This window comes from Polypterus senegalus, chromosome 2 (genome assembly GCF_016835505.1).
Source record: "Polypterus senegalus isolate Bchr_013 chromosome 2, ASM1683550v1, whole genome shotgun sequence".
Classification (NCBI taxonomy): domain Eukaryota; kingdom Metazoa; phylum Chordata; class Cladistia; order Polypteriformes; family Polypteridae; genus Polypterus; species Polypterus senegalus.
Genome location: NC_053155.1, coordinates 256,228,448 through 256,250,283, shown reverse-complemented (window position 1 = coordinate 256,250,283; position 21,836 = coordinate 256,228,448). Strand labels below are relative to the sequence as shown.

General features: G+C 37.4%; 1 protein-coding gene across 2 annotated transcripts in view; it reads left to right on the top strand.

Annotated features, from left to right (window-relative positions):
- Positions 1-21,836, top strand: part of uggt2 (UDP-glucose glycoprotein glucosyltransferase 2) — a 652,370-nt gene that overhangs the window by 523,739 nt on the left and 106,795 nt on the right. For both annotated transcript variants that reach the window (XM_039745402.1, XM_039745404.1), the window contains 3 exons: positions 3,423-3,612; positions 4,744-4,902; positions 9,047-9,132. In XM_039745402.1, the coding sequence (XP_039601336.1) occupies positions 3,423-3,612; positions 4,744-4,902; positions 9,047-9,132 (435 nt within the window). The remainder of the gene's footprint in view (positions 1-3,422; positions 3,613-4,743; positions 4,903-9,046; positions 9,133-21,836) is intronic.

Below are 21,836 nucleotides of genomic sequence, written 5' to 3'. Positions count from 1 at the left end.
TATGCCAGAAATCTTGGCCCCTGCAAGGCACTTAACATTAACTGCTGGTTTAACATAGTTTGGAATTCTAACATTCCGCACTATGGAATCGCCAATTATGAGCACTTTATTATTCTCAGTTTCCACAGGCGCTGCGAGAGCTGAGAACCTGTTCTGGGTCCGAATTGGTGACCTGGGTGCTGGGGGACTAAATTTTGGATTCTTAGACCCCCGTCTTACTGTTACCCACTCGCCCTGTGGCTGAATTGGTGCTGCTGATTTCGCCTCGCACTGACTACAGTGGGACCTGGAGAGACTGAAGCCGAATCAGATGTAGCCGAATTGTCTAAACAAACCGAGTCGATCCAATTTTCGGTTTGCCTAATCGCTATCAGATTCCTAACGCGGTCCTCCAATTCGCGTATTTTCCCGACCAACTCTAAATTAACTAAACATTTTTGGCAGGTGAAGCTATCTGCACTGTCGGCCGGAAAACCTGAGCTGTACATACTGCAGGACACACAACATATAAACTTGCCCTCGATGGGCAGAGAGCAGATAGAACTTACGTTAAGTGTTGAAGTCATCTTTGCCGTTTTTATAGGTGCTTCTGCGCTTTCCGTGTTGAGCTGAATCACCGTCGCTTTAAGTTTCCACCACCCGCTGAGCGATCGACTTTAATTTCTCACTGCCGGTTATTTCTACTGGTCAGCTGCCGGCTTTACCTCAGGTGAACTTGCTCGGGTGCTTTCGAAGGGCTACGTGCCTGTGGGAGACGCCGCCGCTCTCTGTCCGCTCGCTGCTTCCGCTCGCTGATCCGCTCTCTGCTTCCGCTCGCTGATCCGCTCTCTGCTTCAAGAAAAACATAACTCCCTGTTCTGTAAAACATGCAATTGTATACATTTTTAGATGTAAACACATGCAATTAATTTCAATTTTGAATTAGCCTTGTTCCATTTATCAGTCCACCTATTCATCTATCCACTTTCACACCAGTTTAATTCTGTTTTACTATTGACAGTACGTCACATGTACACAACAGTGGGCCAATTTGAAATTAACAAGAATTCCAGTAAGCACATCTTTTTGGTGCAAGAAAAAGACCAAGGGACCTAGGATAAATTCAGTGTAGAACAGATAATGATCTGGTATAATTCTATAATCTTGTCTCCTGAAGTTGTGAGGCAACACTGCTAACCACTGTGCCACTGTTCTCATCAAATATCATTATATGCTTGATTTAAAATTGCCAGCAATTTATCACCAGTTGGTCTTGGTTGTAGTAATAAATATATCTGTTGGGAGTCAACGTCTGGGGCACATACCCATCTTTAAACCGTCCACATGACCCCTTAGAAATTTATAACCAGATGGGCACAGCAGCGAGTAACAGGCAATAACCAATTTATATTATGCAAAGTCAGTGCAAAGTACATGTTTATTAAAACCAAGTCCAAGTAATAAAATGCAGATAATAAATAATGCCTATAAATAATCCCCTTAAAAACAGAGCTCTTATAGAGATAAAAAAAAATTAAAAATAAATACTTTTGAATTCCACTGAGAAATATCAAGCTCCTCTGTAAGTCTATCATGGTTCTCTCTTTGTCTCCCCAGCTCACTCAAATGGGCCTTCCCAGCTGACGGCACCTGATTCGCATCCACTCTGCCGCTTTTGGCTTTGGCCGTGATGCACCTTACCAGCCCTCTGTCTTCCCATATGCTATATCATGCTGCCTAGATACATGGGAAGGTAAATCTAATCCCCGTCTTACACCACATTTCAGTGGGAACGGCCCTTTCAGCACCATTAGTTACTCTCCCCAACAGGGGCCCGAATAAACTGTCTCCTTTTGTCCACAGTGCATACTTGATGTAGTTCTTGCTGTCTCTTGTTCAGCTCTTCACTCCAAACATTCTGCTATCATTCTCCCTGTTCTGCTCAGACTGTACTTTTTACTTGTCTGACAATTATCCAGGTAATGTACGTCTGCACATAAATGCATGATGTGCTCCACCATGTTACGGCACCCCTGTGCCCTATCCCCTTAGTTTAATCATAATGTTTTGTTTTTTTTCCTTAAAAATTTACACTGTCACTGTCCTTAATTCATGACAATATCATTTAAATGTTTTAGTTAATTTTGTTTTTAACCTAGTGTAATGAAAAAGAAAATGCTTTACCAAGACACTTCATGAACATGTTTCCCCACATTTACTTTAGAATAAAGAATAAAATGGTTAAAATTAAAATATATTAATTATCACATTTTATTGTAATAGGGGTAATGAACAATGTCAAAATGGATTATTGTTTAATATGGGAAAAAATAAAAACACACCAGTACATCCAGATATACTAGAGTTACATTTTGTATTTACATTTTTTAAAGGAAATCTTAACTTTTAAAATGGCATGCATGCGGTAATGAGGCATTGTTCATAAAAGGGTTTATTGAAATGAATGGATGGACATTAAGTTACTAGCAGAGTAAACTGAGTCCTACCATCATTTAGATAGTGCTACTAATCCTGTGAAAGCTTCAACAGTGCTCTTTTTAATTGCCGAGCTACATTTGTACATTAATGGTAAAACAAACAAATAGTATTAAATGGTAATTCATTTGTTTTATAGACTTGGCTGGTATTGTAGGTTGACTGTTACATGAAATATGTCTATTTTGTATATGCACAAAGAGCTTTGGACAAAAGTTTGAAGTCCAGGTGAATTGCTTAGTTTATAGCAATGTTTATTTCAATGTCTATTGATTCTTTTGTGAGGGCACATTTTTCACTGCACAAAGAGTGCATTCATCCATTTCCAATAGAGCATTAAACTTGATATGGTGTTTATCTGCAAAAGCGGGAGCAATTGGGCTTATTTTTCTGTTGCACATTACATGTCCTGAGGTGACAGCAATCGTGCTAAATCAGTCTCCCTTGTCACTGAAATAATTATTTCTGCAAAGCAAAAGCTTTTAAAGTAATTATGTTAACAAGGGTTTTTATACTAGTATATATTGCTTTTCAAATTTTGATTAAGTTTCACAAAGGGGAGGAGAGGATGCATTTCTGCACATATCAAATTTCCTGGACCAATAATGGATCATTTGAGACATTGGCTTTTACATCACCCCTAAAAAATGTATGTCACCACTGCAGGTAATAAAAAGCATTCTTAAAGATGAGCCCCTAGTCATATCAAAAGAATTGATTGTAGAGTTAAATGCTGCTTCGTTTTTTTAAATATTTTTTTATTTATATTAGTTGCTGACAATTTTCATTTCTTAAACCAATGTGAAATAAATTGCTTTAATTGTACTGATTGATATCACCTGCATATTAATTGGATAATTTGTGGGACACAATGCGATCAAAATGGTAGTGTTAAGCTTATTATTATTTTTGTAATAACAGATTTTTTCAAATGCTTTATTTTTCAGCTTTTACCGTTTAGTTTTGGAACCTGATATTATATTCCATGCTAACAAAGGCATTTCAGCAGGGCCTGTGGCACATTTTATTGGACTGCCGGAAGCTCCCTTATTGACTCTGAATATGATTACCCCTGAAAACTGGTTAGTTGAAGCAGTTCGAAGCTCATATGACCTTGATAACATTCACTTAAAAGAGGTAAGGTTTTCAATTCTGTAGATAAGCTGCTTGCCATCCTACCTGTATTTAGTGTAGGTTAAAGCTTTTATATAATTATTGGTAACACTTTAGTTTAAGTATTCATTTATTACTATGTAACAAGACTTTAACACTTCTTTGGACCTTCATAACTCTTACAAAGAATGAGTGTTTATTCATCCCTGCAATATGACCTTCTAACAAAAACTCACTTTGGAGTGGTCTGAGGCGGCTTAACTGAGAGATGCTTTTGTTGATATTACATGTTGTCACAAAAGCCACAAAGAGTCATAGCAAGGTTTGGGGCAGCCACCCGTTTATTTGGTTTCCTGACTGCAAATTGTATTTGAAATGATAGCACTGCTGTGCAAAAAAACGAGTCCAAAACAGAACTGAGGGAATAGAGAAAATGTGGAGGCTTTTAAAGGGGAAGACAGGAAGTAAGATCAAAGGGGTTAGGCTCATGAAGGTCCTCAGCCATTGGTTTGAGCCTGGACGCGACATCAAAGGGGCCGGAGCTGGCAAGGTCTCCTTCCATAGGCTCGGTCCTGGAAGTGGCGTCAAGAGGGTCAGGTGGAATCTCCCGTGAATGGTCTACAGGAAAGGGAGAAAAAGAGTCAGTGCATTCTGCCACATCCCGGTATGACTCGGAACTGCCCTTACTCAAGCCCTTTAGCTGCCTCCCATGTGCATGTGTGTGACAATGTTTAGTATAAAAACTGTAAATCTTTCATCTTAACAAGTAATTTTACTATCATGTCAATATGCTACATTGTACAGAGATTAACAACCTACCTACTGAAGTTTTATAAGTGTTATGAAAACCATAATAAGCCTTTATTAAGGTCTTGTTACATAAGAGTAAACAAGTAAAAGATCTATTTTTGTATCTAAAGCGTTACCAAATTATTTATGTCTGTAGCAGTAAGGTTTGCTGTCGACTGCCGTCATATTCATACCTTAGCACTGCACCCAGTCCTTTACTGCCTGGAACATTTCCCAACTGATATGAATGAGTGTGATCTATCTACCTTTTGAAGAAAAATGAATGAATAAATGAGTTAATACCTCTTTTTGATCATTTTTAAATGCAGTATGTTTTATTAATCAATTCTACAAAATGTTTTACAGATAGATGGTCTTGTGAGAGCAGAGTATGAACTAGGGCATCTGTTGCTTGAAGGACACTGCTTTGATGCAACAAATGGGCAGCCTCCCCGAGGGCTACAGTTTACCCTCGGTCTGAAAAGTAACCTACTTATTCAAGATACCATTGTAATGGCAAATCTGGTAAGCTGTTAGCATTTACTTATTGGTTTGTTTATAAATATTTTTGGAAAAGGTTTTGATTTATATGAAACTAACTGAGTTAGCTGGCATTGCCCTGATGAGAGAATGGAAAGACAGAATGATAAAAAGTAATTACAAATGATATATTATTAAACCTTATTACCTTTAAACTTTTTACCTTTAAACCTATTGCATGTAATAGTAGTAGTAGTAGTACCACCATTGTCACATGTATAGAATACTTTGAAATTCTTACTTGCATGTTTAACCAACATGCAACACATCACAAGACTCATGCCATGCCATGATGACCAAGCAAGTATTAAAATATGTAACTTTATTATGTTTAATAGAAATTCACACATTATTATAGCTGGTTTTCATTACCCCTATTTCCATACTATTTGTCAGGAACTTCTGTAAGATTAGAAATCATGTGCTAGTAATACTGTGCATAGTTATTGTTAATAATAGAAAGTATTACTGTATGCAGTACTGTTGTTTGCACCAGAAACTAAAAAACAACTCCAGAAACTAAAATCAACTCCAGAAACAATATGGCCTCACACAGTGTGGCTTGGAAATATGGCATAAACAGTGAGGGAAATAACTGATTTAAGAAAGAATTTAATGTAATCGAAACAGAAAAAGTGAGAGTAGGTGAGAAAAAGCTCCCATTAGGGAAGTTAGTTGGTCATTAATATATATATATATATATATATATTTATATTCTTTTAAGTCTAAATTGCTATCTGATTATTACGTGGTTACGTACTAGGTAACACTTGGTTGGTTGGCCAGTTGGCAAACATCTGCCGCGTCCTCTCAGTTGTGAGAGAAGCCGCTCATAGATATGTGATGCAGTATCTGTCAAATAATACAAAGAGTACACAACACTTGTTTCGCCCTTATTGGGGCTTGTCAGGTGTACGCAGTTTTGAATCCCTTTACAGTTATCAAACCTTGGATGTCAGTGCCTGAGGCAATTGCAATTCAGACTTTAAAGAATGTAATACTATAATCTTCATCCTGCCAAAATAAGCGAATCAGCCGCCATGGCACAGCGTCAAAGGTTTGATCTCCATAAGAAAATGAACAACAATTAGAGGTCACTCCATGTGGTAGTTTTTATGTCATCTGAAGTGAACCTTAGACAACTGTTCCACACTTGTAGGTTGGAAGTTGGAAGATTCTTGCAATGCTTTATGACCTGTTTCAGTTCCTCGTCCTTTGTCAGAATGTCATTGTACTTTTCAATGTACTATTTCAGCTATGTTGTTCACTGTCATCATGCATGCTGACATCTCACAAAATTTATTGAGGACTGCATCATCTCTCCACTCTTTTGGTGGTTTCTTGACTGAGAGTTTTCTTTGTCTTTTTCCATAAGGGCATCAAAGAAGAATTTTGCTATTTTTGTTACTAGATCCTCCAAATTCAGTTGTTTAGATTCATTTGTCAGCTTAAGATATCGAGGAATGTCGGATAACGGTAGCCTCTGCAGGCTTTGCTCAAAAATTGAAAAATCAAAAAGGGCTAAAATAGAAACTCCTACTTAATACAGTGATCCCTCGCTATATCGCGCTTCGACTTTCGCGGTTTCCCTCCATCACGGATTTTAAATGTAAGCATATCTAAATATATATCACGGATTTTTCGCTGGTTCCGGGTTTATGCGGACAATGGGTCTTTTATTGTATGGTATATCCTTCCTCAGTTTGTTTGCCCAGGTGATTTCATACAAGGGACACTATTGGCGGATGGCTTAGAAGCTACCCAATCAGAGCATGTATTACATATTAAATAAAACTCCTCAATGATATACGATGTGCTTCCCGAGCGGTGCTTGATTGTTTGCTTTTCTCAGTCTCTCTCACTCTCTCTGACATGCTCTGCGCCTGACGGAGGGGGTGTGAGCAGAGGGGCTGTTTGCACAGAGGCTGTTTGCCTAGAAGATACGGACGATACTCTAAAAAATGCTGAAAGACTACCTTCACATTGCTCCTTTCTTTGCGGCTGCTTTATCGCGGTGCGCATACTTAAAAACCCAACAGCACGTATTGATTTTTTGATTGTTTGCTTTTCTGTCCCTCTCTCTCTCTGACATTCTCTGCTCCTGATGGTACTCCTTTGAAGAGAAGATATGTTTGCATTCTTTTAATTGTGAGAAAGAACTGCCATCTCTGTCTTGTCATGGAGCACAGTTTAAACTTTTGACTAAAGGGTGTTATTTCATGTCTAGAGGACTCTAATAATGCTAACAGTGTGGGAGAGTTTATAAGGGCTTAAAATATATAAAAATAACCATACAAACATATGGTTTCTACTTTGTGGATTTTCACCTATTGCATTTTTGCATTGTGGACTAGCTTTATATAGTATATATTTGAAGTGCATTTTCAAGCAAATTGGAATACAGATTTATAATAAATATTGAATGTACATACAGTAATAAAACTTAATTTCAGAATCATAGTTTAAAAAAGCTTAAGCATTAACAATAGTTTAATAATAACACCAAACAGCTTTTAAATGTTAAAAATGATGCATCAGCATTTGAGTGCAAGGTGATTTACATCAATATATCTTGTGAGCAAAAGTAGGACACAGGGTTTCTGCCAACATCACAGTTCCTCTAAAGCCTTACTGAACTATTGAAAACAATAGTATTCTAAACTCGTCATGCCAAGAGTTCTGCAGCATAGCATTAAAGAATTGACAGTTATGGATGTGAGAAGCTCTTAAACAGAAGGATTCATTTCAGCCAATATATGTAAACATCAGAAGCAAATCTTTGTTTAGTAGTTACTTTTATATTTTGTTGTCATTTCAAAAGAAGTCATAAATCCTGATTTTCCATGGTGATTGCTACTGCCTTTCCTGGATTCCTCTTTTCATTATCTATTTTGCGTGTGCAAATCATTGTCCTCACATTTATTGAAAGTATCTCAGGCCATCAAAATGATTTTCCAGGTATTGCTAGTTGTCCCAGACTAAAAAGATAATGCATGTGTGCTGTAAGTAATGTCTTTGACAGTCCTGCATAAGGCTTTATTAATATTAATTTTAGGGGAAGTGTATTATCAATAAAAAAATGCCCCTTTGATGTATTTCAGTAGAGTCTTTAGAAGTATTAGAAAATTAGAAAAATTAGAAAATTAGATTATTATTATTATTATTCTTTGCATGCAGCTGCTCAAAGGCTTGAGCAGAAAATATTAGAAATTGCAGGTCAGTAAATCAGTTGTCACCAAGGTTACCAGATTAAAAAAATATATGAAACAGCTATTCCTCCATCTGAAATGAGTATGTTGTTAACTTGGAAGTTAGTTTGCTCAGAAAGTATAATTTTCCCAAGCACTTGTTTTACTTTGATTGAAATGAAGGTCTGCATTAGTGCCACACTGCTGTTTCTCTTTGGAATTTGTATGCTTTCTACTACCACTATATCAGCTGTATTCAGTGGCTTTTTCCCAATATCTAAAATATTCCACTATATCTAATCCTATTGATTCCTGAATTTAGATTTCAATGTTTCTGTGAACATTATACAATTGGTTTTCATGCAGTAGGCTCTGTTCTGTAATAGCTCGGGATGGAACCGTTTTTGTTAACAGACAAATGCTTATTTTAAAAGAAAATAATGATACCTTGCAAGAATAGTTAAGCTTGCAATATATGGCTTGAATTACATGGAGGCCGAGAATCAATAAAGTTCCTAAAATAAATAAAACAGTATGTTTTCATTTTGAAGTTTATTGCAGATTCCACACTGAATGTATTTCTCTTTATTTGCTGGGTAATGTAAAAGTGCTAGCTTTATTAAAGCCTTATGCTACCAACATATGCAACAGCACACCTCTGACCTAAACTGTACTGTCTGATATGGAAGAAAACAAATGTTGATTGCTTTGTGCAGTTTCTGTAAGAAGGAATACAATACATTTTTATCAGTTAATTAAAATATCTGTTTAATTTACTGGCTACTCACATGCATTAAAAGAAATTCTATTAATAATTTATGATCCATTAGGTCAAGCATTGGCAATCAGAAGTAAAACGGACTGTTAATGTTATTGAACGTTTGTTAATATTACAAAAATAGAAATGTGTATTGTTTTTGATTATATTATCTTTATAACAGGGTTACTTTCAGCTGAAAGCCAACCCAGGAGCATGGATGTTAAAGTTACGTAAAGGAAGATCAGAAGATCTCTATCAGATAGTTTTGTGAGTATCTCTATATGCCTGTCTGTATATCTGTCTGTCTATCTGTCTAATATTGTACCTTTTCCTGTATGTTTATCTCTATTCTCTCCTATCCAGTATTGTTCACTGTCTGTCTCTCTATGTGTGTGTCTCTTATCTGTGCCATTTTTCTTCTTCCAAGATTCTAGGAAATTGTACAACATGAATATATATTGGTGAAGAAAGATGCATAGTTGCATTTACCAAAGGACACCAGCAATGCATGTTTATATTTGTTAGACATATCTTTGTTTTATTACTTTAAAGTGACTAAGCATCTGGAATCCTGTCTTCGTACTACTGTACACTTAGATGTTGTGGGAATTACAATGGAACACTAGACAGAATTTTAACTAAAATGTGCAAACAAATAATAATCCCTGAAGTTGGAAATTACTTGTGTACTAGTGTGCTGCTCCCCCAAGTGGCAAGATTATAGTATTTATATTGTTTTAATAAACAAGATCATTGCAAAATATTTAGCACAATATTTCTAAACACTTTGACATGTATATATGTACAGTATGTGTGTATATATACTCAGCAAAAAAAGAAACGTCCCTTTTTCAGGACTGTGTATTTCAACAATAATGTTTTAAAAATCTAAATAACTTTACAGATCTTCATTGTAAAGGGTTTAAACAATGTTTTCCATGCATGTTCAATTAACCATAATCAATTAATTAGCATGCACCTGTGGAATGGTCGTTAAGACCTTAACAGCTTACAGAAAGTAGGCATTTAAGGTCACAGTTCTAAAAATGCAGGACACTAAAGAGACTTGTCTACCGACTGTGAAAAACATCCAAAGAAAGATGCCCAGGGTCCCTGCTCATCTGCGTGAACGTGCATTAGGCATGCTGCAGGGAGGCATGAGGACTGCTGATGTGGCTAGGGCAATAAATTGCCATGTCCGCACTGTGAGACGCCTAAGACAGCGCTATAGGGAGACAGGAAGGACAGCTGATCATCCTCGCAGTGGAAGAGCCCGGATCTCAATCCCATTGAGCACGTCTGGGACTTGTTGGATCGCAGGGTGAGGGCTAGGGCCATTCCCCCCAGAAATGTCCAGGAACTTGCAAGTGCCTTGGTGGAAGAGTGGGGTAACATCTCACAGCAAGAACTGACAAATCTGGTCCAGTCCATGAGGAGGAGATGCACTACAGTACTTTAAGCAGCTGGTGGCCACACCAGATACTGACTGGTACTTTTGATTTTGAGCCTCCCTTCATTCAGGGACACATTGTGAAACATTTTTAGTTTATGTCTTATGGTGTTGACTCTTTTACTGTTCATACAAATATTTACACATTAAGTTTACTGAAAGTAAAAACAGTTGAAAGTCAGAGGGCGTTTCTTTTTTTGCTGAGTATACATTTTTATATATTCAGTATATATACACACAAGTATATTGTAAAGCGTTGTTATCTGGAAAACTGAAAGTTCATTCTATTGTGCCCTCACTGAATGAAGACTTTAATTTTTAAAATGCAAAATGGTTTTATCGGATAAAGATGGCAGTTAAAGAAGTATTCTGTATATCTTATAAATATAAATAAGTTGTGTTCTTGGAGTTCACTCCTGAAAAAAATATTTTACTGAGTGAAATATTTTTGGGCATTCCAACATACATCTTATGTCTCGTAAAGCTGGAGTGTGAAATGCTACACAATGGAGTTCAACAGTGGAGCTAAAGAGAGTTGCACAATTAGTGTTTCCAGTAAAAATCAAGCTCTCTTAAAAATTGTGTTGACTTTTTTTGAAATATTCTTACATGAAGCCTTTACCTGTATGGTTTAGGTTTAGTTTAGTCTCAGAGTATCAGTATCATACTTGTAGAGAGACTGAATCAGTTATTATTTCTGTTCTGTTATTATATCTAGTTTACCTCAAGGGTAGTTGTTTGGCAATGTGGATTTAACTGCTGGAGCTTCTGCAACACATCAGAGTACAGGCTAGTGGCAAAGACAGTGAGTGCTTCAATAGTTGTGATCCATTCACTTTATACGGTACCAAACACCACCATGTAACGCTACAAAGAAAAAGAGAACAGGAAATACTTAGTAAATGTGATATGAAAAGAAAGCTGTAGCAAAATAATGAATCTTCAGCCTTCTTTTAAATGCTGAATCTGATGGTACTGCTTATTTTAGAATTTTAGGATGCTGCAATATTACTCAAGGCTCAGATAGTCAGATAGTTTATCCTGGGAATTTTCGGATAACCTCATCTTCAAATTAAAATGTAAAGTCTGTAGTTTGGATATTACTACAGTTTGAAAGCTAAGTGGCCTAATATTATGGCTGGACAGTATGGTAAAAATGTTAATCACAGTATAATATAAAAATGAAATGGTAGTACTAAATATCACAATATTTTTGCTTTGCATTATTATATTTTATGTATCATGAACTGAAGTTATGACAAAAGTTGCCGATATATTTTAAATACATTTGTTTTATTGTGCAGCAATAAACATAGTAAAGAGAAATTATAAATCCAGCATACAATTTCTTTTTCAAATTATGAGCTTCTGAATAATATGAAAGTGTAACAATTTATATATTTCTTTTTTACATCTATCTATATATATAATTCACTAAGGGCACACAAGACAGTGAGCGCAAACAATACCCCGCCCACCAACTCTAAGACCATGGGATACGCTCAACAGAGCCCGTCCGCCAACTCTAACCCTCCTACCGTGTCATGGGATATGCACGGCAGAGCCATGCACTCCAACTGTAACCGTCCTCCTGAGTCCAGCGTCGCTCTCGAGGCACGCAACAACTCACCAAACACAGCCTCAGTCACTTTCGTCTGTGCAAAAGTCCACATGCACGTCTGAGCCACGTTGACTTTACACCGCACGCAAGACAGAGAGCCACGATTGCCAACTCACAGAGCCCCATCCACCAACTCTAACTAAGGGCAAGCAAGACAGAGAGCCATGCCCGACAAAGCCCGCTCGCCAACTATAACTAAGGGCAAGCAAGGCAGAGAGCGCACGCAAGACAGAGAGCCCCGCCCACCAACTCACAGAGCCCCACCCACCAACTCTAAGACCATGGGATACGCACGCATCTATTGTATAAATGGATATAAATAATTGCATGTAAACGATTCGCCAAAATCTGTTGTATGTAAACAATACTGTTTAAAATATTATTGTTTTTTCATCAGAAAACCCGGTTTCCACGTCTACCTGTATTAGTTTAAATGGCACTTTTACCACTCGCAATAGGGCAGACGCACTGACTTATCGTGTCGACTGGGAAACACAATGAATGCGGCGTCTATCTATATATGTCTATGTTTTCCGTAGCCTGCTACAGGAAGGTACTCTCTTGACCATTGGCATTGGTTTCGCTCCTTGCTATTTTCTTTATACTGTGACGGTGGTTTCCTAGGCCTTTGTTATACTGTATTCCTTTCTCACCGTTTTCCGTTCCTATTCTTACACTGCCGTATGCTACGGCGGGCTTTGGCTAGTAAATTATAATGTTTTGAAATAAAGCAAACAAGTATGAAATAACAGGAAAAATCATTGAAATTCTTATAATTGTCTAACTGTAATTTTATAGAACTGAAACGAGATCTGAATGAACTTCACATTAGCAGTCTCTTCTAGGACAGTGTCCACCATCTGTAACAATGTTCAAAGCTGATGGGTAGCATAGCACCTTGACTCAAATTCATAATTTAAACTGTGATAACCTTGTGCTCCTTTATCAGTTGTCATACCAGCTGCTCATTCATTTTCTATCATTTAAGTACCTCTCTTAGACCTTGGGCAATTGTTTCACCAGTATGACCCTCTGGGAAAGTGAAATCTACATGAATTTAATGGACAGCATTCAACTGATCAATGACGTAAACTTGTGTGTGTTTCTTATAGGTAGCTCAACTGCATTTCAGTCATAATTGAAAAATGTGTCACATTTTCAAGTTTCAGTTTGAGTACCAAAATCACCTACCTCGAAACTAGTATATCAATCTTTGATTTTGCTTTAAAGCTTCTGCCCTCCTTGATCATTTAAAACCATGAGTGTGTATTTGTACACTTTTAGTATATGTCTGATGTCCATCCAACACTTTTTGTCATAGTGCCAGCCACTTGAAAATGAATGGGCTAGGTTTTTTTTTTTTTTAAGTTTTACATTCACACCAGAAGTACTTATTGAGGGACATGTATCTGAAAATTTCATTTTAATGTATTCCTTATATTCAAACTAGCAAAATACCCACACTTTGCAGTAGAGAAATAGTGTGTTAAAGAAGTTATGAAAAAGAAAAGGAAACATTTTAAAAAATAATGTAACATGATTGTCAGTGTAATTGTCGTAGGCTTATTTTAGTATTGAGAGTGAATTTGATGATTGTAGAGAGTTTAATTCATGATTGTAAATGTTGTGTATGAGAAATGCACATTTTTAGGATATAAGCATCTCTTTGTAAACTGTGTTTGCAGTTCTGCCCTCGGGCTGTAAAATAACCAAGCTGTCTACTGAGCTTACTCTTGAGCGTGCAAAGTACAGTTGGCTATGTGAGAAGTAATCTTGTGTTAAGTCAATGCCAACCTTTTTTTAGAGTCTGGCCCTGTAACTTATTTATTGTCATAGCGAAGCAGACCCTTACAAGAAATTGGAGGCATTTGAATTGAAATGGGAGAGGCATAGGTAAGAGACTGCCAATCAAGTGATAAACTTGCCCCTGTACTTTAAATGAGGGCATGAAATGTCCCTTGACAATTTGGTTAGCACCATTTGAAATGCGATGTTGTATTTACGGATGTTGTTCAAGAAATGCTCACTTTCACTATGTTAACTAAAAAGCACTTAAAAGCACATGAAAAAGGTGCAGAAGGTTACGTAAGGTACTGAGGCAGACTTTGCCACCGTTGCAGCACAAACCAGGAGACTCACTTTTCCACTTGTGAGATTTCCAATATTCACAGACAACATCCATTGAACCGATCTGTACGGTTTTGTCATTTTCATAATGTATGTGTGGATCATAGGCAAATCCACAATCTGCTTTGTTTGAGGGCATCCTTTTTTTCCTAATGAGCCATTTGCCATTATTCGGGTCATACCTACGAACAGAAGCTGTGTTAACATGAGGATGCAATTTGGAATATTTAGAAGCGGCGTCTGTATGAACTTGTGAGTATTTAGCTGCAGCCTGACGAAGTTGCTTCCGTCTAGGTTCATTTGAAAATCTGCCACGACATCTTTTATGTTGTGTATGTGTTGTTTTGTCACTGCTATGAGTGTTGCTGTCATCAAGGATTTGATTATCATTATTTCTTTCAATCAGGTTCGTATTTGGAGGACGTGTTGTGTTCAAGTTACATTCCGCGTTTGTCAACCATTGAAAAGATACAACAGGTTTCATTGATAACTTTGTGTCCACGTTGCCAGAGTTGAAACATTCATAAACATCGAAGTGTCCACTACCCAAATCGCTACCCGTGAATCTAAGATGTTACAGGCATTCCCGGTTGTCCAAAGGTGTAAAATATTTCCCCATTTCCATACACTTGAAAGAGACAACAAAACAATTCTGCAGCAGCTATCAGTTCACATGCAGAACCATAGGTTGACAGCTTAAGCATTTCACTGCTATAGTGGTCCTGTGTAGTATAATTGTCTCCTGTACCGTCATCAGTCCACACCTTGAACCTGTCCCAATAATTCAGTACATAAGACGCAATGTCTCTGCGGATATCAAGGCTGAGAGTGATATGGCCATGCAATAAATAAGACAGAGAATGGAAGAGGCAGGTGCAATCTCGGGGCATTGAAACCACTGGGTACAGGTCAGTGAAATTGTGATTAACTGTGATCACCGGAATAGATATGTTATTCAGGGTAAACTTGCACCTGTTGAGAAAGAAAGTATGAAGGAAGGCAAAAAGCGGTAGAACAGGGAATAAAAAGCAGAAGTCAGCACCAGGAAGACGTACGTGAGCAAGTAAGGAAGCCTAACAATGATAGCCTTGAAGCGGTGGAGTAAAAGAAAAGGCAGCAGTCACGAGGAGGGAGACGTGAGGAAGTAAGGAAACCCAACAATGTCAGCCTTGAAGCGATGGAGTAAACAAAAAGGCAGAAATCACCAGCAGGAAGACGTGAAGGAAGACAAACAATAACAGGCTTGAAGTGGTGGAGTAAAGAAGAAGGGAGCAGTGCGCACAATGAACAGTGGAGGAAAGTAAGGAAGCGAGTGAGTAGGCACATGAGTGCGTTATGTCGTTAATGTATATAGGCAAGAGAGCCAACCATGTGGTTGGTGCGCGAACATGCGGAAAAAGGAAGGGGGACTGGGGGCAGCCCTTGTGCGACTCTGTCATGAAATAAATCGTCTGTTAATGGAAATAAAGAATGAAACTGCCAAAAGGAGAGGTCAGGTCTGAAAGTTCGTTACGGCATAATGGTGAGAATCACCAAAAAGAAGACATTATTTTCAAATGTTTGTTACAGGGCACGTCAAAAAAATGAAGCATACTTAATATTTGTAAGTACAGTGTAAAGGATGAGCATGGGAAGTTTGGGCTTACTACGTATATTGGAAGTCACCAAAATAGTGAGGAGGGGTTTCCCCCTATCTATACAGTTTAGGGGGTACACCTATTTCTCCCCCTTGGGTGTTGCAAAAGGACATGAAACATACCTAACTTTTGTAAGTACACAGCAAGGAATGAGCATGCGAAATTTCAGCTTCCCACCTATATGGAAAGTGAGAGAATTAGTGAGGAGTCAGTAAGAGCTTTACCTTTTATATGTATAGATATTTGTTTCAATTTGATTTAATGAGAGAGGTTGCTTGAACTGGAACCTCCGATGTAATCTGTAGCATTTTCTGGTATTAATCAGTGCTCTTAAAGCCATACCATATTCATATTATTTACTGTATAAGGCATTTTTTTCATCTGAACTGTTTCCTCTCTTACTTGTGGATTAAAAGCTTCAGGAGTGCTGTCGTTCCCATTCTCCTCCTTTTCATTACACTTACATAAATAAAGTTTTCACTGTTTTGTAATTTTCCAAAACTTTTATCTTAAACAGAACCATTTACTTAGCAACCAGTATTTGCAAACATAAAAGTTTGCCTTGATTTCCAGTATACAAATGTGCTGCTATTATAAATGCTAGTTTAAAGTCTTTACCCCATCGAGGACGTGTACAGTATGATGGTTTTACCACCTATAACTCTTTTAAAATCACCTCCTGTGTAATGACCAAGGTAATGAAAGCCCTGATTGTCTTCATGTGTATTGGCTTAACACAATTTCCTTGATTCTGTGTTAAATTAACACTTAAACAGTAGTTTTAGAATTTTCATGCACATCTGTAATCCAAAGTATACAGTTTATAGCTTTATACAGTTTATACCTTACTGCATAAACATTTCACAGCAGGAATTAATATATTGTATCCTTCTCATTGAATGTTAACTTGTTAATTCACTGTTCATTTTTTATATAACCCTATGTGTCAGGGAAAGCAATTTACTATACATGTCCGGTTATTATTTTGCATAAATACACATTGTTGCAGTGTTGAGAGCAGGCAAATTAAGTGACTTGCTTGTCAAAGAATGAGTAGAGAAGTTCTGTGAAACCGTAACCTCATAATTTACAGTCTACCTCCTTAAACATAGTGGTATACTACCTACTATCGACAAGTTTCTTTTCATGATACATGTTTTTAGAATAGTATTCTAAAAGAATGCAGCCTTTTTCATATTCGAAACCATAAAGAAACAAAGGGCAACATGTTGATTCAAATCAAACTTAAAGACAATATGTTAATTAATAAATTTATGCATGCTTTGTTCAGTTTTGCTGAACTATATTAGTAACATTTTTCATAAATGTTACATTGTAAACTGAACAATGATTATGAATTTACAACTTAATGATAATTGAATGACTTTTCAAAGTGAGCAAAATAGCATATTAAAGATTTAAGAAAAGAACGGCCTTAGAAAGGAAAGTTGCTTTATGGGGTTGAGGGAGTGTAGTGAGAAGTAGGCACCTATGCCTTTGCCTCTGCTGTAATCCTCAGGAAGGTGTCTGGTGACTTCTGCACGTGTCTACTGAATTGAATTTCAGCCTGTAACTTTAAAACATTCTTTATTTCATTACTTGAGAAAATCTAGCTGCATTCTGTAAGGGTGTAAAGGAATTTGTTGCTTACTAAAATATGTTTCTGAATTATGTACAGTGCAATATGTAAGCTCTGTGGTCTCCTCAGACTGTGATCTCAATTTCCTTGCCTAAGTGTGTGGTTTACTGTTTATTGAGTGCTCATTTATAAGTAATGACAGCTTGAGATTCAGACTGTTGTGTTATTTGCAGTTTTGCAAACGCCATTGTCGTCCATTATAAACAAAGGGTACAGTGTCTCTAGACAGATCAATTAGTTTTAAGTCATTTTGCATCCTTGCCTAAGGAATTTTAAAGGCAGGATTTCTGATTTTTATTTCTAATAATAATTTGAATTGTATTAAAATAGACATACTGTATGTACATACAGCAAATGGAAGCCCAAATAAGGCTATAGGGGCCTGAGACTTATAAGAGAAAGGTTACTTTTGCAATAATAAAACAAGTTAAAGAAGGGTATAGGAGTGTTGTAAACGAAAATTAATACAAACTGGAAAACAACAAAGTCTAAATTTCCTCTAGGCTTACCTAGGCACGGGTATGACAAACACACCCCAAACCTCCCAACCTGGGTATCTGGATCAATTTACAGATGTTTTCCTCAATTCAAATCCTCACTTCCTTCCTCCAGGTAAGCTGTTACCTGCACCAGTCTCTCAAGCTCTGGGTTATCTTGCTGTTATCCAAGACTGCATTTTAGGAAATCCTTCTATTGGCTCCTGGACCTCATCTAGGACCAGGAGTGCCCCTGAGAACTAGTATCCTCAGAGTTAGAGCTGTACCTAGTGGCCCTAGGTGTTCTTTAATATATGGCTGCTTACCCCTAATTAAATGGTTATGCCAATCCTGGTTTACCTGTCCACTAGATAGATCATCAATAGGCTGTGCATATGCTACTGAGCCTTTGTGCTGCTTAAGGGTGCATGGTAAACCAGTTCTGAAAAAGGCACATTTGCCAGCATTTTGTCAACTTCAGTACCAGAAGTAAATGGTAGTTTTCATGCACTTTGTGCTTAATCATTTACTAGCCTGATTTAAATTCCAAGGGGAATGCCCCCACAACTGCTCATAAAGATTTGTGAAGTGTTACACAGCAGGGAGGGGCATGTATTTCAGGCTGGGGGAACAAAGTGGCTACGAGATTGGGAAAGGGGGAGTTATCTATTATTTGCTTTGGTATCATTATGGTACCGGTGCTGAGCCCTGAAAGCTGGTATCCAAACTGTAGTCAAACTTTTAATACTGATCTACCACTAGCGTTGCTACATACAGTATGTATGTGATGAGTGCTCAATATTTCTTTTATTTTATTGTGCCCAAGAACTAACTACCTCCTTAGCTATTAGTATTGCAGTGGGTCATAATTTCTTCTGCTGATGAAGATCTTCTGCCACTTGCAATGTGCACTTATCTTATGAACATCTTATGGCCTAATTCCTATCTTGAACTTCACCATTCTTACTTCAGATAAAGTCTCAACCAATCATTATAAATGCACACTGTATACAGTTTATGGATATTACTTTTGATTACGTTAATTGGATTGAAACGCCCTACTTCTTATCTTGGTGTGGGGACCTAGAGACTGCCTCTAGCCATAGAAACAATAATTAATAACCTATAAACAATGTCATTGTGGTCTATGAGTCTAATTGCCTGACATGCATACTCGCTGTAATTATTCATTTAGATTGATTTAGAAATTCCCATATTAATTAAAGGTAGATAATATGCAATATTAAAGGAGAGGAAAACAGATGCTTCAAGAAGTAAAGATTTTAGAACTTTGGTTGATGTTTTCCTTATACATACATGGTGAGATAGTTGCAGAGATGACAACTAGTCATCTGTCCAATTGCAAATAATAATAAGTGTTGTTTAAAGTAATGATTTTTCTATGCATATTGACTGAAATTTTGAAAAGGTTGCAATACTCATTATCCATAGTATCAATTCTGTCCATATAAGATGCATTTTCCTGCTTACTCTTTCTTTTGACAAAGAATTTACACCCATAGGCTACTGTACATATACACACACCACACTGCCTACACAGAGACACGTCCTCACCTCTTCTTTCTCACTCTAGCTTGCTGACCACTGTGGTAGATGCAGAGGCTTCATAAGCATTGGTGGTTGATAAATTCAGCAGGAATGTTTTGGCTTCAGGGCAAATGAGCGTCACAAACCTAAGGACACCAACAAGCGTATATGTGTGAAATATTCTTCAGGACAGTACCGACAAAAGGTGCTAACACAATTAATTTAATAAAGCATCTATAAGGGTGTCGCACAGAGCTGTACATAGAATTTTGAGAGGCTGGTGACAGCTCCCATTTCTATATCACTGAAACATTAAACAATATACTGCAGTCAACTATTTTTCTCATAAAAATCTGTATTATTGGACCAGTAGCCATTTCTAATGCTTTTATCAAACCTAAAGCAATTATAAAACATCCAGTAATGTCCTTATCATTTATTTGCCTCAACAACTGAACAAAACTTTTATTATTAAGCATGAAGTTTAATCCATTACAACTGTTGATTTAAATAGTTATATAACTGTTTTTTGATTGCGTCGCTTTATTTGCATTTGACTATGTCTGTGCAAATGTGAGCCTTACTTTAGTTTGACCGGATAAACACACACACAAGGAGCTCACATGATCACCAAAATGAGTTGATGAGAAAAAATGTACTGAATGGCTCTATTACTTTTAAAGGCTTGTTGCTTGTACCTGAACCATAATTACCTATTGTTTCAAATAATAGTTTTGAAATAAATGGCTGGACGCACAACAAAGGTTTGGGGCAGCCACCTGTATACTTTCCCTGGCTGCAAAAGGGCTTAAGTACAATGTGTACAGGTTTGAGTCCAAAATTGAACTGCCTTGGTATGGATGGTGAGTTTTTAAGGTGTCCCAAGTGAAGTGAAGTGATGTCATCGGGGAGGAACCGGAAGTGACGTCCTCGGGGTCGGGACAGGAAGTGACATCGTTGGACCGTACTCGGATACAGGCAGAATTTACAGTCTCTGGTCTGCCGAGAAAAAAGAGACAGATTTAATGCAACCCGCCGCCCCCCCTGGCCTGACGATGAATTGGCATTTTCTGGTCCCTTTGGCTGACTCCCAAACATGCGTGTGTGACCTGGTATTTGATGGGCATAGTCATTGTTAATATAAACATTTTTTATGGTTTTTCTTTTGCTTTTTTAACTCACAGTGGACTGGCTGTTACTTGAGATTTTGACATTATTTAAAGTTTTATAGTAACCCCTCAAAGCCAGCAGGCCTGATATGTCACAGAAAAGAGAGTATTATTTTAAATGTTTAATCGATGGCAATGATAGACTGGCTTTCTGATGAATGGATGGAACTTTGCCTGGCCAAAAGGCTCAAATAGTAGAAGGACCTAGGGAAACCACCCATCTGCGTTATATAATCCCTCAAGACGCTAGATATCAGACTTTCTTGTTTGTAGTGCCCATGCATATACCTGTTGGGCTGTCTGAGTGTTGTAGTCCCTTTTGACCGGTCTGCAGGGTGCTGAGGGTGCCATCAGAAGGAGCTGCCAAGAACAGGCATCCCTACTTTGGGGGCCTTCCACTTGACCCAAAAGTTCTTCCTCCTTGCAATATTGTTTCATGCAATGTTGTTTCACTGGAAGTTCCCTCTTGTCAATTATAAAAAGAGCCATCTCACTTCACTTGGGGAGTCTGAGTCGTAAGGATGAGGACAGCGCTTGCTGGAAGGAGTGAGGGAAAGAAAGAATTGGAATTGTCTTTATTTGGATAAAGCCTCTATGAAGATACTTTGTTTCATAAAAATAAGTTAATTTAAACTGGGTACTGTTGTTTTGTAATTGTCACCCCCTAAAGGCCACAAATGCTACAAAGAGAAAACTATGACTATGGTCAGAAGAAAAACAGCTTTGATTGAGACACAGTTGTGCTTGATAGCATGTAATATAATAATCTGTAATGTATAAAAAATTATCTTTTATACACCTATTTTTTAAAATGATTTTCAGTTTTATTTGTCCTTCAGTTGCTACCTATGGTACTGAAAATAGCATTGAACATTGATGCTTTTCAAAGTTATATCTCTATTGTGACAGCCTTGTAAGAAGACAGAAAAAGACACATGGTGAGGTAGACTTTCAAATAACATCTAGAAAGCATGCATTCTTTCTTAATTAGTTGGATTTTTGAAGTCAAAGAACTAAAAGCTAAATTCTAAAATAGGTGCCATGCCATGAAAGATTTTAATAATGCCTGTGGACAAGATATTTCTGCAGGTCTGCTATAGAACACTGCCTCCTGCTTAATGAAATAGAATTAAGAACTGTCAGACACCCTAACTCTTACAGTTTACTCTTTGTACCCGAGAGCAAATCTAACATTAAAAGTGCTACCAACTGCGAACTGAATCAAGCAGTTTTGGGAAAATTACTGTATAATGTGTTATGTTACATTATGTTAATAAGAAGAGAATTGTATTCCTTCTGCCACT